Source organism: Rissa tridactyla, chromosome 21 (genome assembly GCF_028500815.1).
Source record: "Rissa tridactyla isolate bRisTri1 chromosome 21, bRisTri1.patW.cur.20221130, whole genome shotgun sequence".
Taxonomy (NCBI): domain Eukaryota; kingdom Metazoa; phylum Chordata; class Aves; order Charadriiformes; family Laridae; genus Rissa; species Rissa tridactyla.
In genome coordinates, this window is record NC_071486.1 from 2526975 (window position 1) to 2553418 (window position 26444).

The following is a 26444-nucleotide window of genomic DNA, read 5'->3' on the forward strand; positions in this document are numbered from 1 at the left end:
CTCCCTCTGCTCTCTTCCCTAGCAAAGGGTCTTAACAAATGCTTTTTTTTTTTTTTTTTTTTTAGAGGGAAACATAAAGCTGGAAGGTGGTTGTTAGAATTGAATGGGCTGCTGCAGGGACCAACAGGTCGCAGCAAGCAGGAATGAAAAATCATGACACGGGTTAATTTTGGGTTCTGCCCAGGGAAGAGCTGGACCTTTTGTCTCCCGCAGAAGCGGCCGGTGCCGGAGGTGGGTGTTGGATGTGGTGAAGAGACGAGGGCAAAATGGGACTAATGGGGTGGTTTGGCGAGTTGATGCTGACTGGCACCATCTGCCGTGGTTTGCGGGTATTGTTGCTGCTACAGGCCTGCTGCAGCCCGGCACAGCTTGCTTTTTTTTTCCACACCCCCCCCCCCCCCCAGAAAAATGCCCTTTTTAAAAAAGTTATGTTTGGTTATCGTTGCCCAGAGGGGGAAGCTGATTCATGGCTCCGCTAGGAATTGGCTCTTTCACGGTATTTCTCACGCACAAGGGCAACCTGGGACACGGCAGAGGATTTCCCCTGCCCCAAGGAGACCGGTGCAAAATCCAAAACGCTTATTTTTTTTTTTTTTTTTTTTTATTATTCGGAAGTAATTTCCTTGAAAGAAGGCGTTACAAACCCCAAGAAGCAGCAAATCGCCATCCCTCCCCTTTCCCACAGGTTTGCTGATGGATTAGAAAAAAACATAACCTGTGTCCGGTTTGGGCTTTTCCCATCAAATAACCTCCCGGAGAGCTGGGAGCCGACGACGGCCCCTTCGGCCAACAGGAGAGTTGTAGAAAATCCACAGAAGTCGGTAAGTTTAAAGCTCTTGGAAAAGTCACTTTAAGGAAAAGGGCCGATGGAAGAAGAGCTGTAGGTGTTCCTGGGAAGAGAAAGAAAAGGTCAGCTGTTGCCGAATGGAGCATGATTGCAAATTTTAAGCTTTTTTTTTTTTTTTTTTACCACTTGGCAGGGATTTATGGTTTCCTGGTGTCAGGAGGCAAAGCAAAGACTTATTTCCCCTTTAACCACAAACAGACCCAACGGGACTATAGCACCAGCGCCTATATACGGTTGTCAATCCTTTAAGTAATCCTCAAAAACACCAGCAGCAGCATTACGTGTGCTGGGGAGAAACGGTAAAAATCACCGCGGGCGTCACTTACGTGGCGAGCGGCTTCCTCAGTCATTGCCCTCTTCTGTAAAACAAAAAGATAATCGCAGTGTTAATGGGGTATGGTATAAAACTGAGGGGGTGGGTGTTGTTTTCCAGGTTTCTTTTCAAAAAGGAGTAAAAAAAAAAAAAAAAACTGGAAAATGTGATTAGCGAGGGGAAGCTCTGGGCATGTGAAATGTAGCCTGGCTCAATTTGGGCTCCTGCCTTGGGCTGCTTTGATTTTCTGGCTGCTCCTGGTGCTCTCGGAGTCCTTACGAAGCAGCACCATGACCATGACAGCTCTCCTGCTGCTGCTGGAGGAAGCCACCAGCCCTCAGCTGCGGGGTGGGAATGCTCTGCAGCAGGACCGGGGCTCGCAGCTTGGCCCTTACCTTTATTTTCCACTTTAAAATCAGACGGGAGGAGGTTGTCCTGCCGGTTCCCCAACACGAAGGCCAGGAAGGAGAGGATGAGGGCGTCGAGGATGCCGATGATGCAGAGGATGTACGCCCAGCGCACGGTGCAGGCGCCCAGCGTGTACTTGTCCGTCTTGTCCCCGCACATGCGCTTCACCTCCCTCGAGTCCCAGCCGTCAGGGTAGATCAGGCACCCGATCATCAGCCCGGTAGCTGCGGGGAGAGGGAGATGTTACAGCGGCCGCGAGGTACCTGCTGAGCCCAGAGTGCAGGTGGAGGAGCGTGGCATGGCCATGGCCAGGCCTGGCCACAAACAGATAGAATCACAGAATGGTTTGTGTTGGGAGGGACCTTAAAGCCCAGCCAGTGCCACCCCCTGCCCCGGGCAGGGACACCTCCCACCAGCCCAGGTTGCTCAGAGCCCCGTCCAACCTGGCCTTGAACCCCTCCAGGGATGGGGCAGCCACAGCTTCTCTGGGCAACCTGGGCCAGGGGCTCACCGCCCTCACAGCAAAGAATTTCTTCCCCAGATCTCATCTAAATCTCCCCTCTTTCAGTTTAGAGTCATTCCCCTTCGTCCCATGGCTCCCCTCCCTGCTCCAGAGTCCCTCCCCAGCTTTCCTGGAGCCCCTTTAGGGCCTGGAAGGGGCTGGAAGGTCTTCCCGGAGCCTTCTCTTCTCCAGGCTGAACCCCCCCAGCTCTCTCAGCCTGTCCCCACAGCAGAGGGGCTCCAGCCCTCCCGGCATCTCCGGGGCCTCCTCCGGCCCCGCTCCAACAGCTCCGTGTCCTTCTGCTGTTGGTGCCCCAGCGCTGGAGGCAGCGCTGCAGGGGTGTCTCACAGAGCGGAGCAGAGGGGCAGAATCCCCCCCTCGCCCTGCTGCCCACGCTTCTTTTGATGCGGCCCAGGCTGCGGGGGGTTTCTGGGCTGCCAGCGCACGTTGCCGGGGCGAGTGGAGCTTCTCCTCCACCAACACCCCCAAGTCCTTCTCCTCAGGGCTGCTCTCCATCCCTTCATCCCGCAGCCTGGATTTGTGCCTGGGATTGCCCCGACCCACGTGCAGGACCTTGCGCTTGGCCTGGTTGAACCTCAGGAGGTTCTCACAGACCCACCTCTCCAGCCTGCCCAGGTCCCTCTGGATGGCATCCCTTCCCTCCAGCGTGTCGACCGCTCCAGACAGCTTGGTGTCACCGGCAAACTGGCTGAGGGTGCACTCAGTCCCACCGTCCGTGTCACCCACAAAGACGTTGAATGCCACCGGTCCTAGTTAGGACTTAACCAGGCTCAAAGGTGCCCCGCGGTTGCCCACCACACGTGGGCTCTGCTCTGTTGGCGCTGCTGCAGCCAGGGAGGGGCCGGGTTCAGCTGCCGCTCCCTGCCAAGGACACGCTGCAGCAGCATCTCCCAACCCTGCGTTGCCCGGGCAACATCCTCCTGCCTCCGCGTGCATCCCGGCCTGCGTCGCTCCCGAGAAACATTTTTTCCAAACAAAAGCAGGAGGGATTTGGTCTGTACCAAGGTGGGGAACCCCGTTAGTGCCTTGCGTGTGGCTGGGTTTCGGCTCGCGGTTTGCGAGGGTAGAGCTGCCGTCAGCAGCAGCTTGGCAGGCAGATTAATTCTGCTTGTTCAGCTGCCGCGGTTCCAGCCCAGCCGTGAGCCACCGGCTGCTCCCGACGCCCGGCCCTGGTGGCCACAGGGCCCTTGGCGCGTCACCTTGGTGGCTTTGCCTTGGGAGACCCAACAAACCCAGAGCGAGCTGCCGAAGGGCCGTCTTCTGCCAAGCGGCTCACCTCCCAAAATCTCACAAGTGCTTTTTTTTTCCTCCCAACACGGTCGGAGAAATCATTGTATTTGCTGGACAAGAGCGAGCGGGCGCCGGAGGGAGAAGAGCCGAGCTCCTCTGCAAGGCTTTGGGATGGGATTAATGGAAGCTCTTTGCATCCTCCGCCGTTATCTTGGTGCAGAGCATGGATAGAGCTGGTCCTTTACGTGTTTGGGTGCGGGTGTGAGAACATCCCGGGCTCCTTGTGCCAGAGACAGCCCCAGGGTGGGAGCTCCGGACGAGCGTCCGTTTGTCCCTGTCCTCTGGGGACACCCACAGCCTCCTGCTGCACCCGGCGCCGGGGCCTTTTCTCCGTCACTGGATGCTCGGTAAAACCAGAAAACGCTTTTGGGGGGGTTCCCTCACCTTTTGCCGATGCTTTTTCTCCTCGGCTTGAGGAGAGCGGCAAGGCCCGCGAGCAGGTTCCTAGCTCTGCAGAGAGCATTTCTCTTCCTCGAGAAGCAGCTGATTTCGCCTTTATTTAATTACTCTTCCCTGCAGCTAACGAGAGGAGGAGCGCAGAGAAACGGGGGAAGGTGGAAAGAAATCACTTCTCTTGGGAAAATGCGCCCTGGCGCGGAGCAAAGCCCAGAAAACGGATCCTCTTTTTCCCTGCCCTGTTTTTAAAATAACTCCCAGAAATGCAGCACCACCTGCGTTGCCCGGTGGTGGCTCGAAAGCTGCGGAGAACCTGTCTGCGGCGGAGAAACCGGGCTCCCAGGGACCATTTGGGCTTGTCCGCTCAGCCAGAGCCACCTGCGCCGGGTTTCTCTCCCCATCCGGCGCAAAAAAACGTACATAAAAGCCCCAAATAACAGCAGCAAAGCCTTTCCCGGCTGCCGCAGAGGCTGAGCTGCCCCAAGCCTCTTATCTAAGTCTTTGCTTGAGCTCGCTGCTTTAGCCGGGAACTGGAGCGACCCTGATGCCACCCTCCCACGGGGTGTCAGCCGGGGTGTCCCTGCCGCGGGGGCACCCGGGGACGGCGGGGGCCGCGCCTGGTCCCAGCATCAATGATTCAGGAGCAGCCGAAGGGCCGGGTTGGGTTTCAGCCGGGGCCGGGAAGGCGGGAGCTGGGTTACCGGGTATCTCGGGTGTCTCACTGCCTTGGGGGAAGGAGGGAGGGATGGGGAAAGGCCGGAGATCCGCAGGGCTGAGCTCCGGGAGGGATGCGAGGATGAGCGGAAAAATAGGGAAACGTGGGTGATGGGTACCAAGTCCTACAGTCAGTCCCCTCCTCCCGCTCCCCCTCCCTCGTACGTCTTCCCCAAGCTCAGGGAGGTACTGGTTGCTGCCGAGGGTATCGCAGGCACCCAATAACCCAGCAAACCTTGTCACCGTCCCCCCGCTTAATTCCCGCGGGATCCCTAACGCAGCAGGGAGCCCCGTGACCCGGCCCCGGCCCCGCAGCCTTCGGTGCCCTGGGACTGATGCTCCGAAGCCACAACCATGGGGCAGAGCGGGAGCGACGGCGTTGGGCGATGGTGAGAGGAAAAGCTCCCCCCCAGGTGAGCGGGGCTGGGCCGTTGGGGCCGCGTGGTTTCGCAGCAGCGCCTGGAGGGGAGCATCGCCCGCGTGTGATGAGTCTGCTGGGCCTCAGCGGCTCTGACAGGCTTTACCTACTGCAAATTCCCCGCTGGTGACCAGTAAAGGGGAGCAAATGGGGCATGGAGGTTATGCTGGTGCCCCTTTTGTGGCCAGCCCCCCCCCCGACAGAATCGACGTGGGGACAGAGAGGGAAAAGCAGCTCCAAGCACACCATCGGCAGCTCCCGGCCCCGCTCACCTGCCGCCAGCTGCATCCAGGCGCAGACTTTATAGACGGTGGCTGCGTTGCAGAAGAAGAAGAGGCTGAAGCAGAGGATGGAGCCAATGATGAGGAAGGTGGAGATGCCGACGAAGAACATGGCGGTCTTGAAGGCGCTGGAGGGGATGGTGCCGAAGTCGAGGGGGCTGCCCTTGCAGATGAGCTCGCCGGTGAGCGCGTTGCCGACGCAGTAGGAGAAGAGGCCGAAGTAGCCGGCCTGCGGCGTGTCGATGCTGTCGCCGATCCAGTAGGGCTGGATGAAGGTCACCACCATCAGGATGGAGAAGCAGAGGGTGAAGAGGGCCCAGAGCACCCCCATGGCCCGCGCGTTCCGCACGTAGTTGGTGTGATAGATCCGCGCCGCCTCCTGCGCCGGCAGCAGCTTGGGCATGGCGGGGACACCGGCACCGCCACCGCCACCGCCACCGCCACCGCCACCGCCGCCGCCGGGGCGCCCGGCGCTGCCCCGCCCCACCGGAGAGCGGCGGCGGCGGCGGGACCGCCCCGGGAGCGGCGGCGCCACACGTCCCCCCCCCCCCGCTTCCCCGCTGCCACCGAGCCCGGGGAGGAGCCGGGAGGAGGCGGCCAGACCCCACCCCCAGCCCGGGGGGGAGCGGGAGGAGGCGCGGCCGGGGATGGGCTGCCGGGATGAGCCCCGTGTCCCCGGGATGGAACCCCGGGATGAGCCCCGTGTCCCCGGGATGGGACCCCGGGATGGGACCCCGGGATGAGCCCTGTGCTCCCGGGATGGGACCCCGGGATGGGACCCCGGGATGAGCCCCGTGTCCCCGGGATGCGTCCTGTGTCCCCAGGATGAGACGTCAGGATGAGCCCTGTGCTCCCGGGATGGGACCCCGGGATGAGCCCTGTGCACCAGGATGGGACCCTGGGATGAGCCCTGTGCTCCCGGGATGGGACCCCGGGATGGGACACCGGGATGAGCCCCGTGTCCCCGGGATGCGTCCTGTGTCCCCAGGATGAGACTTCAGGATGAGCCCTGTGCTCCCGGGATGGGACCCCGGGATGAGCCCTGTGCACCAGGATGGGACCCTGGGATGAGTCCTGTGTCCCCGGGATGAGACCCCGGGATGAGCCCCGTGTCCCCGGGATGACAGCCTGGGATGAGCCCCGTGTCCCCGGAATGGGACCCCGGGATGAGCTCTGTGGCCCCGGGATGGGACCCTGGGATGAGCTCTGTCGCCCCGGGATAAGCCCCGTGTCCCCAGGATGGGAACCCTGGATGCGCCCTGTGCTGCCGGGATGCGTCCTGTGTCCCCAGGATGAGACGTCAGGATGAGCCCCGTGTCCCCAGGATGGGACCCTGGGATGAGCTCTGTGCTCTGGGATGGGACCCCGGGATGAGCTCTGTGTCCCCGGGATAAATCCTGTGTCCCCGGGATGGGACCTCGGGATGAGCCCCTGGAATGTGCCCTGCATCCCTGGGATGCGCCCCTGGGATGTGCCCTGTGTCCCCAGGATATACCCCCGGGATGAGCCCCGTACCCCCGGGATCCATCCTGTGCCCCAAGGATGCATCCCTGGGACGAGCCCCATGCTCCCAGGATGAGCCCTCTGTCCCCAGGATGAGCCCTGTGTCCCCGGGATAACCCCCTGGGATGTGCCCCGCGATGCACCCTGTGTCCCAGGGATGCCCCCCTGGGATGTGTCCTGAGCATGTGCCCCGTATCCCTGGGATGCTCCCTTGGGATGCGCCCTGTGCCTCCATCATGTGCCCTGGGATGCACCCAGTGCCTGTGGGATGAGCTCTATGTCCCCAACACGCACCCCAGGACCTGCCCTGGGCTGGCCCCCGGGCCATGCTCCAGGACGCGCCCCGTGCCCTGCTGCGCACCCTGGGATGCGCTTTGTGTGTCACCGCGAGGCCTGGGATGCGCTCTGTGCCCATGCCATGCACCCCGGGATGTGCCGTGCACCCCTGGATGTGTCCCAGGACGCGCACGTGCCCCAGGACGTGCGTTGGGATGCTCCCCAGGATGTGTCTTGCCCCCCAGCGTGTGCCCTGGGATGTGCCAGGGGCTGTGCTGTGACCCCCAGGATCCACCCGGGCTGTGCCGTACGCCCCAGGATGTCCCCCAAATGCTGTGCCCCCTCTGCTGCTCCCCTCTGCCCCCCCAGCTGGTGTCACCTGGGTCTTCCCCCACTGGAGGGGGTGCACGGGGTGCTGCATCATTGGGGTGGGGGGCTGCGGGCCCCTGGACTCCCCCTGTCAGCTCTGGGGCTGGCTGGGGCTGCAGGCAGGGAGGGGACCGTCCCCACAGCCCCGCTGCAGAAAGGGAAAGGGCCCATCCTGCTGCTGGGGCACCCCGGGGCGTCAGCCGGCACCTGGGGCAGGGCCAGGTCTCTGCCTGCACCCTGTGTCCTGCTGCCAGCGGAGCATGGGCGGCCCCGAGACGGGCTGTGGGTGCTTGTGGCCACCTTGAGGTGATTCCGCCCCTTCTGCTCCGCTCTGGGGAGACCCCACCTGGGATACTGCCCCCAGCTCCGGGGCACCAACAGCAGAAGGACACGGAGCTGTTGGAGCGGGGCCGGAGGAGGCCCCGGAGATGCTGGGAGGGCTGGAGCCTCTCTGCTGTGGGGACAGGCTGAGAGAGCTGGGGGGGTTCAGCCTGGAGAAGAGAAGGCTCCGGGGAGACCTTCCAGCCCCTTCCAGTCCCTAAAGGGGCTCCAGGAAAGCTGGGGAGGGACTCAGGATCCGGGAGTGTAATGATAGGACACGAGGTAATGGTTTGAAACTGAAAGAGGGGAGATTTAGATGAGAAGTTTGGAAGAAATTCTTGGCTGTGAGGGTGGTGAGCCCCTGGCCCAGGTTGCCCAGAGAAGCTGTGGCTGCCCCATCCCTGGAGGGGTTCAAGGCCAGGTTGGACGGGGCTTGGAGCAGCCTGGGCTGGTGGGAGGTGTCCCTGCCCAGGGCAGGGGGTGGCACTGGCTGGCCTTTAAGGTCCCTTCTAATCCGAACCATTCTGTGATTCTATGATTTCTCCAGGAGCCACATTTGCCACACATCCCGAGGGACCGCAGAGGCTCAGCTCCTGCCGTGGGTCCAGATGCCACGTGCCAGCGTGACTGACACCCAGCGCCGGCCTCAGCGTCGCCCCTGGGGCCGCCCAAGGCCAGGGCTGCCCGGGTGTTAATCATTGCCGAGAGCAGCCGGGCCGACGCAGGTGTGAAAAGCTGTGCCGTTCCCAGGGCTGGTTTCCTTTCATCGGCCACGTCCCCCAAGCACTGAAACACTGAGAGCAGGGCGCGATGGTGGCCCGCGGGATGGGGACATCGGTGGGCTCTGGAGCATGGAGTGAGGGCGGCGGGATGCTCTCAGGGGGATGGGTGCTAGAAGCTCACTCCCGCCACGCTTTGAGCTTTCTCGAGTCTGTGACCATAATGTGCGAGCAATGGTGGGTCTGGGGGTGGGCGCTTTCCCACGGAGCCATGGCACCGGCTCTCGCTTTGCCCGTGGATCCATCATGAGGGAGGGCACCTCGGAGAACCCCAGCCCCACGGCTCCCTGCAGCCCGGGTGAAGGAGAGGAGGGAGGACTGGAAATCCCCGGCGGGGGACGCGCAGGAGCGCCGTTACTTCGCGTTCACTCGGGCCAAAGGAGCTGCCAAAGGGCAGGTTGACATCGCCGGCGTGGGACGATCACCGAGGTCCCCGCGGTGGCACCGCCTGGCAGGGGGGACATCGCCGTTTTCCTGCCCGGGGCAAGGCGTCACGGCGCTGCCCCAATGCCACGAGTTGGGGTGTGATAGGAGCAGCCACATCAGCTGATGGAGACAGCGGCTATAAAGCTGGCGCCGGCCCCGTGGCGGAGGCATGAGCGAGCCCACCATGGCCACCACGCTGGTCCCCTGCCTGCTCCTGGCCCTGCTGGTGCTGGCCCCAGCCCTGCCCGCCCCGGACAAGCGGGGGCTCATCTTCAACTTGGTAAGAGGGACACGAACCCCGTCCTGGCCGCGGCCGGGGGACACCCCCAGTGCCGCACCAGAGGGTCGGGGAGTGCTTCGGTCTGGCAGCAGCAACATGGGGGAGCCCGGGGGTGGGGGGGCAAAACTTACTGCAGCTGGGGAAACTGAGGCAGGCGGGGATGGCGTGCTGGGTTTTGTGGGGTTGTGAGGGTTCACGGAGCCCACGAAAGCAGCTGAGCAAAGGGACGGGGAAGCCCAAAACCGGACGGGATTGAAGCTCTCGGCTGCCTGCACCAGTGGGGACCCTCTCCTTGGGGGGCTCGCGGGGAATGGGGAGGGGGGACGCTTTCCCTGCGGTGTCCCAGCCCCCTTCCCGCGAGCCGGGCAGAAAACAGCACTTCAGCGAGTGGGATTTTGGGCCGGACCGAGGAAATGCTGGAGGGTGGGAGGCTCGGGCATGCTGGTAGCGGAGCTGAGCCCCAGCCGAAAGGCAGAGCTGGTGTCCGACACCCCCCAAACGCCCCCGGGCACACGGTGGGGGGCGGTGTTCAGGGGGGCAGAGAGGGACCCGGTGCTCGTGCCCCGCAGGACATCGGGGAGCTGTGCCTGCAGAGCGCCCAGTGCAAGAGCGGCTGCTGCCACCGCGGCAGCGGCCTGAGCCTGGCCCGATGCGCGCCAAAGGCGGCCGAGTTCCAGGAGTGCTCCCCAAAGGTGCGTGTTCCCCCGCTCCCGGGGGCGGGGGGGGGGACGACGGGGACGGGGACATGTCCCCCGCGCTGCCCTGAGCCTTGGTTCCCCGCAGAGCCTCTACGGCGTCTACTACAAGTGTCCCTGCGAGAGCGGCTTGACCTGCGACGCTGATAAGACCATCGTGGGCTCCATCACCAACAGCGACTTCGGCATCTGCAAGGACCCCCGGAGCGAGTGGTGGTGAAGGAAGCGACCCCCCCGGTGCCCCCCCCATACCGCCCCTGCCGCCCTGCCTTTCCCCCTTCCCGGGGAGGGGGGGTGGGGGGGGGCTGGTTCCAGTAAAAAGCATCTTTTGCCGAGCTGCAGGGTGGCGTTATCACTCCACGTGTCCCTCCATCCGAAAAAGCCGCGGGGAGGTGATGGATGCACCGAGATGTGCATCCTACGGAATCGTCTAACAGCCTGGCTCGGGCCAGCGGGGTGAGCTCTGCCCCGGGGGGGAAGCAAAGGGGATGCAGGCAGATGCCCCCCCCAGGACCCGAGGCAGCCGCTTGGCTCGTGCCGAACTCGGTTTATTTGCCACTGCGGCTGCTCTGGTGGGAAACGTCCCCCAGGAAAGGTTTGTCGCCGGAGAAGAGGGACTCGGAGGTGGTGTGGGAGCTGCGGGCGCTCGGGGTGCGTGGTGGTCGTGTGTCCCCCCCCCCACCGCCGTGCCGCACCGTGGGCCTGACCCCACACTCCGGGGGCTGCACCCCCTCCCCGGGGTGGTCGCCCGCGTGGGGACCCTCCCCGAAACGGTGCTCGTAGGGGCAGGGGTTGTACGCGCCGTGGGGGCCCCTCGTGCAGCACCCCCACCAGCATCTCCTGGAGCCGCGTCTCCGGCAGCGAGATGCGCAGGAGCCTTGGGAATCAGGGATGGGTGGATGCGGGGAGCAGCCCCCCCCAGCAGCAGGGGGGCAAATCCCCTCAGCGCTGCCCCTGTGCCCTGAGCAGGGGGAGCTGGGGGGGGGGGGGGGGATGCCCAGCTCAGAGCCGGCCGTTTGGGCATGGGGAGGGGGCACAGACGTGCTGTGGGGGGGTGAGGAGGAGGAGGCAGAGTGTGGGGGGCTGCAGGAGGCGAGGGGGTCACTGGAGGGGGGGGTCTTGGCTTCTCTGGTGCCGTCTTCACCCCGTGTGTTTCCACCCCCGGGGGCAGAATGAGCACCAGGGACCCACAGCGTCGTTCCCCATCGCCCCGAGGGGCCGGGCACCCCATGGCGGCTCTGCACCGGGTGGGGGGACTGTGGGGGGGCCGGGGGCCGTAGCGGGCAGCTGAGGATGTCCTGCAGGAAACTTTCTTTCCTGGACAACCAGCACCTTGAGGATCTGCATCTGCAGAAACACCGGGGACTCGGCTGGGAGGGTGGTACGGCCGGGGTGGGTCCCCACTTGTTGGGGTGGGGGGGGGTGTGTGTGACATGGGGAACAGCGTGGGGACAGGGCAGGGGGTGTTCCGGGGACACGCTGGTCCCTGCAGGCCGTGCTCGATGGAGCTGCAAGAGGGGAAAATGCTGACCTGGATTTTAGTTTTACATTTGCGGTGGGTGGCGAAAGCCGTGAGGGTCTTGGTCTCGTCGCCGTGGTGGTCCCAGCAGGAGGCCACCGGGTCGGTGTCCTCGTGGGTGCGGGACGAGACCGGGAGGCAAGGGGAGATGGGGACGGGGACGGGGACGGCAGCCCCCCTCCTGCGGCAGACAGGCACCCCTGGCAGAGCCAGGGGACGTGGGGCAGGGGACATGGGGCACGGGACACGGGACACGGCGTCCTTCCCTGGCCTCACCATCCCCGTCCTCCATTCCACCCCGGGGAGGCTGGCATCACCCAGCACACGTACTGGGCATACTGGGAGCCCTGCCTGCCCGGATCCAGCCTCGCCCGGGGCTTTGCATCCCTGGCATGGGCAGGATGCGGCCAACACCCGGGCTCCGGCCGTGCCGGGACCAGCAGAGGGCAGCCGCAGCGTGCCCACAGCCTGGGACACCCCCCTCGCCCCAAACTCTGGGGGGGCCCCCCCAGCCCAGCAGGGACCCCCCCCAACCCCAGGGGCAGCTCAGCCTTGGGGTGGGTGGGGGCTGAAATGCCCCCAGCCCTGACACCCCTTAAGCCCCACTTTGGGGGTCACCCCCTCCCTGGAGGGTGGGGGGATATTGGGGGGGGGAGGGGGGTGGTCAGCCTGGGCCAGCTCCTGGTGTATACGATGGGGGTTTGGGGGTGTCCTCATTTTTGGGGTGTCCCTACGTTGGCAGGAGGAGGATGAGGGCAATGGAGAGGTGGGAATGGGGTGGCTGTGCTTGGGGAGGGGGGACACACAGGCATAAATGCCCCCCCCCGGCCCCATTTCGGCCCTATATTTACTGGTGAAGCGGCAGCTTTATTTTGGCAGTTCCCGGCTGGTAAATATTGGCTTAAAACCGAAAACCAGGCGCCTGACTCACGGCGTCTTAACAAACACAGGAAGGGGCCCCCCGGCGCCTGTGGGGTGCTGCCAGCCCTGGGGACAGCGGGGGGGGTGGGGGGGGGGGACAGGACACCCCACAGCGGGGTGGGGGCACCCTGAGCTGGGGGGGGGGGGGTGGGGGTGGGGGGGGTGGTATGAACAGGGCATCCTTGTGCAGGGAGATTTTGCTGCAGGGAGGTCCCCAGCGAGGTGGGGGGGGGGCGCCAAAGGAGGTGGGGGGGGGGGACACGAGGGGATGCACCCCCCCCCCCCTCGCTGGGGACCTTACTTCACCCTGGGTAATGGAGGGGTGCAAGCAGTGGGGTACCCCTTCCTCCCACCCTGCTTTAGCAGCCCCCCCCTTGGCTGAAAATCAACGAGGAGGAGTATGAGGCTGAAGGGGTGTCGGGGGGGGGGGGGCATCCCAAGCCCCCCCCCCCCAGTCTCACCCCATCACCAGGGTCGCACCCCGCTTTGCATGGTGGCAGTGCGACCCCATTGCAGGTACTGGGGTGCCCCTGGTGTCCCCCCCCGCACCCTGTTTGGGGCTGGGGGGGGACACATGGGGGGATACACACACACCCCCCCCCCGGGGACCTCAGTTCACCCTGGGCCATGGAGGGGTGCAAGCAGTGGGGTGCCCCTTCCTCCCACCCTGCTTTAGCAGCCCCCCCCCCTCCCCCCTTGGCTAAAAAGCAACGAGGAGGAGTATGAGGCTGAAGGGGCGTTGCGGGGGGGGGGGGTGGGTGGTCCCCTAAGCCCCCCCCCCCCCCCCCCCCCATCTCACCCCATCACCGAGGAGGGCACCCCAGTTTGCACCGCCATCCCCGCCTGCTCACCCATGGGGTGCCCCCCCCACCTCCGGCTTTACGCGGGGCGGGGGGGGGAGGGGGAAGGTTTTTCCCTCCCCCCCGCCGGGGCTGTTTTTACCAGGAGGGTACAGGATGTTCTCGCAGCGCCGCGCTCCCTCTCCCCAACCTCCCTCCTCCCTCTCTCTTCCCCCCCCCCCCCCGCGCCCCCCCCCGCTTTCCGCCAGCCCTCGGCCTTCACCTCTCCTCCTCCGCGCCGCTTTTAACCCTTTTTTTTGCGAAACGCTGCCTTTTCCTCCTCCTTCCCCCCCCCACCCTCCGCCTCCATCCATCCCCCCCCCCCCCGCTCCTCTTCTTCATTGCTTTTTTATTTCTGCAAAGATGCGGCTGAATCTCCGCCCCTGGCCCCCCCCCCCACACCCCTTTCACCCTGCTTCCCCCGTGGCTGCTTGGGGGGGGGGGGGTGGTCTCCAATGGGGTGCCCACCTGATGCCCATCCTTGCAGCCCCACCACCACCCCCCCCAGCAACGCACACCCCCCCCCCCCCAGACACGGAGCACCCCCCCATCCCTGCCAAAAACCCCAAGAAAAAGTAGGGTACGGGGGGGGGGGGGAGGGGGGGGGAGGTGTGTGCTTGCTCCTGCGGCCTTTGCCCCATGGGCAGGGGGGCTGCCAGCCCCATGAGGGGGGTTAAATGCTTCCTCGGGGGGGGGGGGCTGGGCTGTGAGCTGCCTTTGACCCCCACAGAGGAGCCTGGGCAGGGGCAGCCCCTCAGCACCCAGTGATTTTGGGGGGTGGGGGGTGGTGGAAGACCCCAGGCACAGCCTGATCCCCCCCCCCCCAACCCCAGTGTTGCTGCAGACTGGTGTCACTCAGGGGCCTGATCCTGCAGCAGGGTTGGGGGGGGACCGGGGGGGGGGGTTTGGGTTGGAGGGTGCTGGGGACGCCGGTGCTCCGTGAGGGGCTTCTGCTGCGGGAACGCACCCGAGGGGGTGCCCAGAGATGTCTCGGGGTGTCGGGAGACATTTGGGGGTGCCCCAGAGTTGTCTGGGGGTGTCAGGAGACATTTGGAGGTGTCTGGGGGTGTCAGGAAGCATTTGGGGGTGCCCAGAGGCATCTGTGGGTGTCAGGAGGTGTTTTGGGGTGCCCCAGAGGTGTTCAGGGGTGCCCAGAGGCATCTGGGGCCGACCACTTGCTTTGGGGGCTGCTTTTATTTTACTCTCCCCCCTCTGGATGACTATTCCCCCCCCCTCGGTTTTGGTCAGGGCATCACACAGCAGTGACCAGTGCAGCCGGGGCGGGGGGGAAGCCGGTGGCCCCTCTTGGGGTGTCCCTTGGCCACGGTGGCTTTTTGGCTGTTGGTGGTCACTATGTTTTCAAGGCAGGAGCCGCGGGGATGAAGCACGTCCCTGGGGGGTGCGGGACACCCCCACCGGAGGCTTGGGGGACCCCAAATCCCCGGGGAGATGCCCCGGTCTGTCCCCCGCAACGTGGGACACCTCAACCTGCGCCCGCAGCAGGTCCAAGCCGTGGGGCACAAGGGGGTGCAGACCCCCCCCGCGCACCCAACTGCAGCCCCCAGGGATGGGGGGTGGGGGGACACACCTGATCCTGCGACACTCCGATGGGTTTTTCCTAAATCTGGGCCAAATTCGTGCCGCCCTGGGGCGAGGGTTTGGGGCTGGAGCTGGCGAGAAGCTGTCCTTCGAGCTCTCGCTGGAGGGAAAAGCGACCTTTCTAGCAACAACAACAACAACAACAACAACAAAAAATAAATAATTAAAAAAACAAAAGAAATTCATGAAAAGCTCTGGTTTGCCTCTTCTTGCCAAAACCAATTGTTGAAGATTTTTACCGGCCACTCCGGCTTTTGCCTTTCGCATGTGACGGAGGGAACAACGTCAGGCGCTCTCCTGGTTTTCTGTTGGGAAGATGGGAAGGACCCAGTGGGAGGGCAGGGACTGGCTCGGGTCAAACTGCAGCCCCAAAGGCCCCGAAATCTGCTGCGGGGGGGTGTGTCGTCGTCCCCCCCCCTCCATCCTTGGGGCTGGCTTTGGTGCTGGGGTCCCTTAAGGATGGTCCCCCAGCCCAGGAAAGCACCCCAGGGCTGGGAACTGCCCAGCTTGGGACAGTAGTGGAGGATGTGGGCAAGACTGGGGGACACAGAGGTGGCCCTGGGAGGGGGGGGGCATCTCGGCACCCCACGCACCCCTCCTGACACTTCCCAGTGGGGCACAAGCGGAAAAATCCTCAGACTGAACGATTTGTGAGGCTGGAGGAATTAATTAGCACAGTACTGGGGGGGAGAGGGGGGGCTGATGGGCTGCGTCAGCCCGGGGAGAACTCACAGCTGGGGGGCTGTGTCTCCCCCCCCGCCCAAACTGGGATGCCCCTTGCTGGGTATTTTTAGCATTAAATTCCCCGAAATGCGGGTGAGCTGGGCTGGGAGAGCAGGCCAGCACCGGGGGTGGGAGGGAAAGGCAGGGGGGGACAATGGGGGGGTGTTGTTGGGGGGGGGACTGGGGGATTTTGGGAGGAGGCTGGGGGGTGCCTGCGGGGGAAAGAAGGGGAGGATGCTGGGGATACGCTATGGGGGCTGCTGGGGGGGGCTGCTGGGGAGACTATGGTGGGAATGCTGGGGGGGGGAAGTTGGGGGTGATGCTGGGGGGATACTGGGGAGGGGGTTGGGGGGATGCTGGGGGGTGTTGGGAGGATGCTGGGTGGTGCTGGGGGGGGGGGGACGATGGGGGTGATGCTGGGGATACGCTACAGGGGCTGCTGGGGAGATTATAGTGGGGACGCTGGGGGGGAAGCTGGGGGTGATGCTGGGAGGATACTGGGGAGGGGCTTGGGGGGATGCTGGGGGGTGATGGGAGGATGCTGATGGGGGGATGAGAGGGGGGATTCTGGGATTACGCTATGGGGGCTGCTGGGGAGATTATGGTGGGGATGCCGGGGGGGAGAAGTTGGGGGGGATGCTGGGGGGATACTGGGGAGGGTATTGGGTGGGACGCTGGGGGATGTTGGGGAGGACGCTGGGGGGCTGCTGGGGAGAGTATGGCGGGGCTGCTGGGCTGGGGGGGGGGGAAGTTTGGGCTGATGCTGGGGGGCTGTTGGGGGCCGTGACTTGGAGCTTGATGCCAGGAGTGATGCTGGGGGGGTGTGTGTGTGGGGGGGGTGTGTGTGGGGGTGTGGGGGGGGGTGATACCGGTGGCCACTCCATGCCCCACCATCCAGCGGGGACCAAGGGGTGGGGGGGTGGGGGGGGGGGCCACCCATCTGCTCCGCGGGTCTGGCCAGCCCCCGGGAGGGGGGGGGTTCTGCCTGCGTGCCCGGAGGCAGCGGGCACCCCCCCAACACCCCCCGCAGGCAGTTGTTCCCCCGCCGCCGGGCAGGGCCCTGGCAGCGGCGCACCCCCCCCCCCACACACACACCCCCCCACACCCCCCCCCCCACACCACACACCCCCCCCCCGCCCCGGCTGCTGAGTCAGGCTGTTCCCGGCGCTCCCGGTACACGGCGTCCCCACGCCGGGAGCCTGGCAGCCCCCGCCCGCCCCGGTGCGGCTCCCGGCAGGGGCACCGCCCGGTCCCGGGCCCCCGGGATGCGGCTCACGGAGCTGCCGGTGCCGCGGTCCGGAGCGGAGCCCCGGGAGCCGCAGCGTTTTGGGGGGGTGTATTTTATTATTTCTTTTAGGGAAGGCGCGGGGGGGGGGGGGGGGGGAATTGCTACCGTAGCGCTGGCCTGAGTCCCGCTTGTGCGTGTCCCCGGCGGGTGCGATGTCCCCGCGGGGTGTCCCCCCACCCCGGGGCTCCCTCAAGCACCCAAAAAGCATCAGGGCAGCCAGGAGGGGGGATCTCCCCAGGGTGTTTTTTTGGGGGGTTGATCCCTCCCAGCATCCCCATCAGCATCCCCGGGGGGGGTGCTGCACCCTCCGCTCCCCCCCACCCCTGCACACACACACCCACACACCCCCCCAAACACACACACCACACCCCCCCCCGACACCCCCATCCCCGGGTGGGGAGCCCCCCGCTGCCCCCGGCTACCCGCCGTCCCCGGCAGAGGCTGGTACAGTTCGTTACGTCCAGACCGGAATGTACTTTGTGTTAGAAGTGGCCCCAGGCCAGGACGGCAAAAGCCGGACTTTATTTATCCTTCCCGCTCCAGCCTCGCTGCATCCTGCAGGGTCGGATCTCCAGTGGGATGGGGGGAGCCCTGGACGCTGGCCTGTCCCCCCCCCACCGCTCATCCCCAGCCAGGAGGTCCAGGGATTATTCCTCTTTTTTTTTGCCCAGGGGGGAAAATAATCTGGGAAAATATTTGCGTCCTTTCAGCCGGTGAAAATTGTTCCCAGTAAAAAGTGCTCCCCGTGTCCGGGAAGAAGCAGTGCGGGGGAGATGGGGATTCAGGGATGGATCCAGCCCCAGCAAAGCCTCTGGCTGGAGGTGTTGTGTGTGCCCCCCTCTGCTTCCATGAGGGTTTTTTCCAATGGGGGCCAGCGTTTGGATGGCAACCTGGAGATTTATGGGTTGGAAATGCCCTGGCCACGCTGGGGGATGGGGGGGGGGATCCGGCCTGGGGCGGCTCTGGGTGTCTGGGGGTGTCGCAGCCCCTCTGCCGGTAAGAATTCATGGCAGGAGCCGCGAGCTCGAGTGAAGTGAGAGAGGTCGCAGCCGGAGGGCTGCATCCAGGGGGCTCCGTGCCGAAGCTCCACGCCGACACCCAGCATCCCTCCCGCGGCCCCTCCGCTAGGAAGATTTGGGGCGATTTCATGCAGAAAGCAGCTGGTGGGTCAAGCAGCCTCCACGCCAAGCAAGGTGGTCCTGCCCTGCTGCACCCTGCCGTGTCCCCCTGTGTCCCCACCCCTCCGTCCCTGCCACCCAGCTGCACCCACGGCCGGCGGCGAGGACGCGAGGACACGGTGTCCTCCTGGACTCTGCCGCCTGTTGTGCAACACCCAGCTGCACCTCCCGTAAACACCCGGCTCCCCGCGCTGCCGGGCTCCCGTCACCCCGCACCCCTGTGCCGGTGACAAACCGGGCCCTCCGAGGGGTGCCGGTGCCGTAAGGGGGGGGCATCACCAGGCTGCAAAAAGCTGCTTTACTTCCCAAAACAGGCAGGTATCTGGGTATACCGGGGGTAAGGATGGATTCGGTCCCTGCGGGAGGGGGTGCGTCCCGTGCAGGTCATCTGCCCCGGGGCCATCGATTTCTGGCCGGGGCCATCGATTTGTGCTGTCACAGGCGGGAGGAACCGGGGAGAAAACCCATTTCCTGGGCTCTCCGACGCGCTCGAGAGAGTCACTGGTGTGGTTTTAGATGTGAGGCCGAGGTGGGGGGGGCGGGGGGGGACGGGACGACGCCTCTCCTCCCCGTACTTGCAAGGCAGGTTAACGCCGGTTATTTTTAGCAGAAGACAAGGATGAATAAAAATATCCCTCATTTTCTTTGAAATTTTTTTAATTTTTTTAATTTTTTTTTTTTAATTTTTTTTTTTCTTTTTCAGGAACCACCGCTCTCACATCGCACAAGGCGCGTGGGGGGCCGGCACGAGGAAGGGTAGCACCGGTGAAGGACAGGGGGGTCTCCGGGCTTTGCTCCCTGGTTCTGATGGGGGGGGGGGGGGGGCGCAGGCAAGGCTTTTCCCGGACCCCCATCCCTTCGGGGCCAGGTGACGGCCACACGGCGGGCGCAGGGCTGGGGCCAGCTGGATGGCGAGGGGGAACAAGCAGTGCCCCTGGCAGCCGCCCGGGATTATTTATGGAGCAGATTTCCTCCTGGTTGTGTTACGGGGTGGGGGGGTGTGGAGCAGACCCCAGCACTTAGCGGGGGGGGTTTGGGCATCTCACCACCCCTAAAACCAGAGCGAGCCGGGGGCGGGGGGGGGGGGGCGGTCCGGCGCTGGTATCGCCATGATTTAGAAGGTGTCTTTTTTAAAAAAACCCACTCCGGTGCTTTCTTCCCATCTGTTTTGCTTTTATTTTTCTAAGCAAATAAACAAAATTGATCCTTTTTGAGGACACACATCCCCCCCTCCCCCCCCCCCCCCCGCCTCTGTCGGCCCCAGGGTTTTTTTCAGGCCTTGGGTGTTATTTAAGGGGCCTGCATGAAGTTAAGCCGTGGGGCTTCCCGATATTGGAAACACGTACTATTTCTTTTGTAAACGGAAATTTAAAGCCGGGCGGGAAATGTTTAAAAGCGAAATGCTCGATTCACCTGGGTGAAAAAGGAGGGGAAAATGAAACGTCATGAAAATAAATTTTTTTTTTTCTTTCCTGAAGTAGGCTTTAATTTTAACTCCCGATTTCCAACGGGTGCCATCGGTGCCTGAATTACAGCTGGGAAAATCAAACTTGGCCCCAAAGAGCGGAACCTGCGACTCATCAGCGCGGCGCTGCCTTGACACCCCCCCCCCCCCTCCCCGGGGCCGGTTCATTGGATCAAGATGCGGGAATCGGGGTCCCCCCCCCAGTTTTTTTTGCCCCTTCAGCTCCGACGCTGCAATTAGGGTGATGTGAATGAGCAGCGATGGGATCTTTAATTGCAAATGTACGTAATTTCTAACCTCGGGGGGGCGGGGGGGGTGTTTTGAGGAGCTCTTAACAAAGACTTTTGTCTCCTTCATACTGATCAGGAACATTTCTGCGTGTCCTCCAAACCCATGTCCCCCCCCCCGCCCCCTCGTCCCAGCTGTGGGAGATTATTATTTGCTTTTTAGTGTGATTAATTGCCTTAACGAACCCCGAGGTGGTTGCACGGGGTGGGGGTCCCCGTGGGGCGTTGCGTGGGGCTGGGTGGTCCTGGGGTGCCCTTTGGTGGGGGGGTGTATGAAGGTGTGTGTCCACCCCGCCAGGGGCACTGCTCAGGGCCAGGGGAACCTTGGAGCGCTGTGTGGGGCTGGGACACCCCCCCCCGAGACATTGCACGGGGTCAAACAGCCCCCAGGGACATCGTGGGGGGCTGGGGACACACACCCCCAGGACATTCCATGGGGCTGAGACCCCCCCAGGACATTACATGGGGCCAAACAGCCCCCGGGGTCATTGTGGGGAGCTGGGGGCACACACCCCTGGGACATTGCATGGGGCTGGGACTCCCCCCAGGACACTGCATGGGGCTGGGGCCCCCTCGTGGGATTTCATGGGGCCAGGGACCCCTGGGACATTGCGTGGGGCTGAAACCCCCCTCCCAGGACATTACATGAGGCCGGGATCCCCCACGGGGCATTGCACAGGACTGGGAAACGCCCCCGGGGACATTGCACGGCGCCGAACACCCCCCAGGGACATCACACAGGGCCGGGGACACCCCCGCCCCCCCGGAATTTCACGGGGCAGGGACCCCCACGGGGCACTGTACTGGGCCGAGCACTCCCGCCGGGGCATTGCACGGAGCCGGGACACCCCCCCGCGAGGGACATCATGTATGGTCGGAGAACCCCCCCCGAGGTATCGCACAGACCCGGGATCCGCCCCCCCGGGACATCGCACGGACCCGGGGACCCCTCCCACGGGGCTGTCCCCCAAGTCAGGACCAGGACCCCCACACCCCCCGGGGCATTGCACGGGCCCGTCCCCAACACCAGGACCAGGTGTGTGTGTCCCCCCCCCGGGGCCAAACGCCCCTCTGGGACATCGCTGGGGGTCGGACCCCCCCGGTTCCCTGCCGCCGCTGCCCCCGGCAAGTGCGCGGGGTGGGCGGGGCCGCCCGTCCCGCCAGGGGCGGGGCGAAGGGGCGGGACGCGTTCTGATTTGCATACGGCCGCCACCCGGACCAATGAGAAGGCGCAGCGGGCGCCCTCCGCGAGACGGGCGGGCGGGGGGGCCAATGGGAGGCGGGCGGAGGGGCGGGGCGGCGGGGCAGACTCGGCCGGCGCGGGCGCACGGTGCCACTCGGCGCGCGGGGCGGTAGCGGCGGCAGGTTGGTCCCTGCGCGGGTCCCGCCGGGGGTCGCTCCGTTGGGGCCGGGGGCTGCTGGGGGAACCTTGTGTGGGACCGAGGGGGGCCCTGCGTGAGGCTGGGGGCGGCTGTGTGCGGCTCGGGGGTGCCCTGCGTGGGGCCGAGGGGTCCCTGCGTGGGGCTGTGTGGACGTCTGTGTGGGGCTGGGGGGGGGGGGGTGGTATTTGTGTGGGGCTGGAGAAATACTCTAGTTGTGGGTGGGGATGGAGGGGGGAGCACCGGGGGACCCTGCGTGGGGCCGGGGGATGCCCTGTGTGGGGCTGGGGTGCCCTGCGTGGGCGTCTGTGTGGGGCTGGGGCGGGGGGTGTCGGTGTCTTTCTGGGGCTGGAGAAATACCCTAGGCCTGTGTGGGGCCGGGGGGTACTGGGGGAGCCCTGCGTGGGGCTGGGGGGGTGCCTGTGTGGGGCTGGGGGGGGGGGCGGCGCTGGGGGACCCTGCGTGGCCGTCTGTGTGGGGCTGGAGGGGGCGACGACACTGGGGGACCCTGCGTGGGCGTCTCTGTGGGGCTGGGTGTGTGTGTGTCGGGGTCTTTCTGGGGGGGAGACATACCCTAGGGCTGCGTGAGGCTGGAGGGCTACTGGGGGACCCTGCGTGGGGATGGGGGGCCCTGCCTGGGCGTCTGTGTGGGGCTGGAGAAATACCGTAGGTCTGTTGTGGCGGGGTGGTACTGAGGGGTCCTGCGCGGGGGTGTCCTGTGTGGGGCTTGGGTCTGGGCTGCCCTGCGTGGGTGTCTGTGTGGGGCTGGGGGGGGTGTTTCTGTGGGGCTGGAGAAATACCCTAGGTTTGCGTGGGGCTGGGAGGGGGGTGCTGGGGCACCCTGCATGGGGCTGGGCTGCCCTGCCTGGATGTCTGTATGGGGCTGGAGAAATACCGTGGGTCTGTGTGGGGTTGGGGGGAGGGGGTACTGAGGGGCCCTGTGTGGGGCTGGGGGAAGGTTCGGGGGTGCCTTGCGTGGGGCCGAGGGGTGTCCTGTGTGGGGCTGGGGCACCCTGCGTGGGCGTCTGGGGCTGGAGAAGTACCCTAGGTCTGTGTGGGGCTGGGGTGGTGGTGGGGTGCTCAGGGGTGTCCTATGTGGGGCTGGGGTGCCCTGTGTGGGGCTGGAGAAATACACTAGGTCTGTGTGGGGCTGTGGTGTTAGTGTGGGGCAATGTAAGGTTGGAGGGAGGCGTGTATGGGGCTGGGGGGGGTGTCTCAGAGGTGTCTTTTGCGTGGGGCTGGGGGTCTGGATTGCCCTATGTGGGTCTGGGGGGGGTGTCTGTGTGGGGCTGGTGAAATACTGTAGGTTTGTGTGGGGCTGGGGAGCTGGGGGGGGGGGGAATAGCGTGGGCCAGTATGGGGTTGGAGGGAGGGGTGTTTGGGGCTGCATGGGGGGCACTGGGGTCCTGCGTGGGGCTTGGGCCTCACGTGGGGTGGGGGGTCCCTGCCCCAGCACAGGGGATGTCTGGGGGGAGTTAACACAGAGTGTTGCTGGGGGGCACTGGGATGCACTGGGATGGGGACAAGGTGGTGGGGGTTGGTGTCCCGCCGCGTGTGCCACCGGACGGTGCTTGGGGGAGGGGATTTTCCTTTTTCCCCACTTTCCGGCCCCAAACGGGGCTCCTGTGCTCAGCTGTACCCTGGTGCCACCCCCTCAAACCCACCCCCCGGGTCGCATACAGGAAGGTAAGAGTTTCATTGGCGGGGGGCGATAAGTGATTGCACAAGGTAAATGTGAATATTTTTTTAAGCTTCTGTTATTTTTCTCCCTCCTCTCGGGGCACGAAACCTCTTTCAAAGCTTCTCTTTTTCAGTGGCCCGTTCGGGTGAGCCTGCTCTTATCAGGAAAGAGCTTGGGGGGGCGGGGGGGGGGGATACATCCATCATCCCTCCGTCCCCAGCCGGGGCTCGGATGCCGCGGTTGTGTTTCTGTCCTCGCTGTGCTGTCAGGGGAAAAAAAAAAACCTTGAAAAATTAAAAAAAAAAAAAAAAGAAGCCGGGAGCTGATAGTTTGGGTTTTTAAAGGTAGAGTTTAAATGGTGTCTCTCCATAATGAGCAATAAACTGTTGAGGTGGATTTAGGACATTGCTGGGACATCAAATCCAGCCTGGAAACCGGGATTACAAGTTAAAAAAAGAGAAGTTGAAAGCACGAATTGTTCCTTCCTTTAAAAACGCGGGGAAGCCGCGTCCCTCCTGTGTCCCTTCCGCCTCCTTCCCTGCCCCGCCAAGGGCTGGAGGGGGGAAAGAAAATTATTAAATCCATCTGATGGAGCCTGTGTCTGGCTCTTACGGTCAGTTTTCCTGGAGGTGTGGTGGATGTGGGTCAGGTGGGGATGCTGTGCTGGGAGATGCTCAGGCTTTATTTCCACCCTGGTGCCCTAGAGATGGGAGAGAGCTGCTGGGAGTGTGGGGGGGAAGGACATGGGGGACACGCGACAGAAATGCTGCCGAAGCAGAGGGAACGATGGCCACCGCTGGCAAGGGGGCAACCAGGGTGAGGGGCTGGGCAGCGACAACTTCCCGGGGGTGCTGGGAGTTTTGCAGCCAGGATGCTGGGGACGCTGGTGTCCCTTGGTGGGGATATTGGGGGTCCTCAGTGGGATGATGGGGTCCTTGGTGGGACGCTGGGGTCCCTTGTCAAGGATGCTGGGCTTTGGTGGGCCACTGAGGTCCCTTGTCAGGGATGGTGGTCCTTGGTGGGATGGTGGGAATGCTGGGGTCCCTCGATGGGAATGCTGGGGTCCCTTGTTGGAGATGCTGGTCCTTGGTGGGCCACTGGGGTCCCTTGTCAGCGATGCTGAGGTCCCTTGTCGAGGATGCTCGTCCTTGGTGGGATGCTGGTGTCCCTAGGTGGCAATGCTGTGGTCCCTCGATAGAGATGGTGGGGTCTGTTGTCGGGGATGGTGGTCCTCGATGGGATGGTGGGGTCCGTTGTCGGGGATGGTGGGGTCCGTTGTCGGGGATGGTGGGGTCCGTTGTCGGGGATGCTGGCGTTCCTTGTCATGGATGATGGAGTCCTCGGTGGGATTCTGGAGTCCCTTGTCAGGGATGATGGAGTCCTCAGTAGGATGCTGGTCCTCGGTGGGATGCTGGTGTCCCTTGTCAAGGATGCTGGTGTCCCTCGGTGGGATGCTGGTCTTGTCCCCATGGTGTGACGGGTGAACCTCTGGGACACAGGAGGAGGAAGGTGAAGGTGTGATGGAGCTGGGTGCTCACGGGAACCAGAGGTGATGGTGCGCTGAGGGAGGAAGGGGTGGCTGGGGGCATCTGGCGGGGGTTTTGGGGTGATGAAGCAGGTGAGGCTTGTGCTGGAGAAGATGCGCGACGCTGTGTGTGTCGGGGGGAAAAAGCAGATTTCTGGGGAGTTGGTGGAGAAGTTCTTGCTTCTGCTGAAACTTGCTGGGGGGGGGACAATGGCACGTGGTTTGGGGGATGGAGGGGTTCGGGAGGTGAAAGGCTGGCATGATGCAGGCTGCTCGCGATACCCATCCTGCCCGGAGCGGAGGTGTCTGCTGGGATGACAACTTGTGCGATTATTTTTTTTCTTTAAAAAGAAAAAACAAACAAACAAAAAAACCCCAAAAAACACAAAAAAACCCCACAAAACCCCCCCAAAAAACCCCCAAACCACTCCCAAATAATCGTAGCTTCCCAGGGCTGTGCCTAGCACACGCATGAATTCTGTTGAGGTCCTTCCCCAGCACCATTAGAGCATCTCCCCACTGGGACGTGCCAGAAAATAAGGACAATTCCTGAGTAAAAACCAAACTACAACCTTCAGGAACATCATTATTGTGTAATTAGGCGTGTTTTAATTACTGGCTCGCAGGAGAAAGTTTGCTGTAAGGCTGGAGATGCTCAGCATCAAGACCCCCCTCTGTCCAGCTGCAGCTCCCCGGGCTGGCACAGGAGAGGAAATATTCTGTAAAGTCCTTGGAAAATAATTTGTTCTCAGTTATTTATGCTTTTGTGCTATTTAATATTTTATTTTATATTCACTCTCCGTTATATACAGTTATTTAAAGTTGTTACAGCCCCTTGAGGGAGCTGCGGAGCTCGCGCTACTCTCACGTATATCACAGGGAAATAATAAATTACTTGACGAGTTTTGGTTTTGTTTTTTGTTTTGTTTTTTTTTTTTTTTTTTATTTTAATGCTGTACATTTGTGGGCGTAAAGGAACGGCCACGAGTGCTCTAACGGACGAGTAACTTGTTTGCCGTGGAGCTGACGAGCTTTTTTCTGTAGTCAGTAACTGTGATTGAAACAAGGATTTTGGGTTTTGCAAGTGAGTGTATTGGAAAATTAGGAAAATAGTAGGAAAGTAACTGTCAGAAGTGAAGAGGTGGAGTGATGGGGGGTGGTAATTAGATTGTGTTTTGCCTGCAATAAATGTGTCTTCGTAAATGGTAGTTTAGATACACGGCTTCGTAAATAGTAATAAATAGTAGCATCGCTCTTAGAAAACTAGCCTCATTTAAAGCATTCCTGCTTCAGGTATTTTTTGATCCGTGTTAAATTGAATCACTTAATTAAACAAAACGAGCTCCAGGAGTCACCGCCTTGTCTTGCTTGCCCATAACAGCGTTTCTGGGGTGCAACCCCAAAGCCGCAGCATCCTCGGCAGCCCCCCAGACACCCCACCCGCCCCCAGCCCTGCATCCCGCAGCATCCCCCCCGCGCCGTGCCGGCGCTCCTGGTCGGTTTGGCATTCCCCGGTTCTCTCCAAGAAATCCCAATTTGGCGTGGGAACAGGCTGGTGTTTCACAACGTGCCGGGAATTGCCTTTTCCCCCCGTAAAATTTGGCATTTATAGACCGTTGGTGCTTCAAAAAAAAAGGTCTCGGGCGTTGGGTTATTTCAGGGTGCGCGGCAAAGCTGGGTCCTGAGTTGGGGATCCCCCCGCCCCGGAATTTGGCGCTGGGGCTCCGGGGATGCTCCCAAGCCCTTGTGCGTGGGGAATAAGTGATTAAATTCACCATTTTCACTGCCAGGGGTGGGGGGGTGGTTGTGTGCTGCGCTTTGGGGTCACCTGGCTGAAAGTTTGTTGGAGAAACCCCTAAATCTGTGGTAAACAATGAGATGCTTTTAGAAACTGGGGGGGGTGGGGTGGGGGGAAATAATTAAATAAATCCAAGTTTAATTGTCAGATTTATTCTGGAGAAAAGGCTAAATTAGATCAGAATTGGCAAACAGGGCATTTCTTGTTTATTCCCGGTTCGTATTTATTTTAGTTCCCTCCAAGCTGTCTCTTAAAACTGAATTTCTCGGCGTTGGCGGAGCTGCTGCCAGGGGGATGCTCCCGGCTGCCTGTGGAGGGGTCGAGCTTTACCGGGATGTGCTGTACGGGGAGGAGAATGTCACATTTAATAGCCAGAGGTGGAATATTTTCTTTCCAATGTCTC

General features: G+C 62.9%; 3 protein-coding genes across 6 annotated transcripts in view; 2 read left to right on the top strand and 1 right to left on the bottom strand.

Moving 5' to 3' along the window:
* Positions 1-71: 71 nt before the first annotated feature.
* On the top strand, positions 72-10103 carry CLPS (colipase). 2 transcript variants are annotated; one of them, XM_054181173.1, is made up of 7 exons: positions 1717-1912; positions 2602-3084; positions 3417-3728; positions 3901-4904; positions 8207-9144; positions 9714-9836; positions 9928-10103. In XM_054181173.1, the coding sequence occupies exons 5-7, from the start codon at positions 9034-9036 to the stop codon at positions 10057-10059; spliced, it is 366 nt and encodes a 121-aa protein (XP_054037148.1). In that variant the 5' UTR covers positions 1717-1912; positions 2602-3084; positions 3417-3728; positions 3901-4904; positions 8207-9033; the 3' UTR covers positions 10060-10103. The 2 variants fall into 2 exon arrangements, 1 of the variants encoding a protein (XP_054037148.1); XR_008463263.1 differs by lacking the exons at positions 1717-1912; positions 2602-3084; positions 3417-3728; ... (2 more) ...; positions 9714-9836; positions 9928-10103 and adding exons at positions 72-231; positions 686-821; positions 1580-1662.
* On the bottom strand, positions 751-5701 carry LHFPL5 (LHFPL tetraspan subfamily member 5). The gene is made up of 4 exons (XM_054181170.1): positions 5182-5701; positions 1556-1792; positions 1174-1206; positions 751-890 (listed from the first exon to the last, which is right to left on the bottom strand). The coding sequence occupies exons 1-3, from the start codon at positions 5591-5593 to the stop codon at positions 1190-1192; spliced, it is 666 nt and encodes a 221-aa protein (XP_054037145.1). The 5' UTR covers positions 5594-5701; the 3' UTR covers positions 751-890; positions 1174-1189.
* An 8368-nt stretch (positions 10104-18471) lies between the features above and the next one.
* The window catches only part of FKBP5 (FKBP prolyl isomerase 5), a 31992-nt gene continuing 24019 nt past the window's right edge, over positions 18472-26444 (top strand). The window contains exons 1-2 of one of the 3 annotated variants that reach the window (XM_054181152.1): positions 18472-18671; positions 19388-19652. The gene's annotated coding sequence lies outside the window, so the exon portion shown is untranslated. Of the gene's footprint in view, positions 18672-19387; positions 19653-20980; positions 21024-26444 lie in introns of those variants that run through there. The other 2 variants (XM_054181153.1, XM_054181154.1) reach the window with 2 other exon arrangements.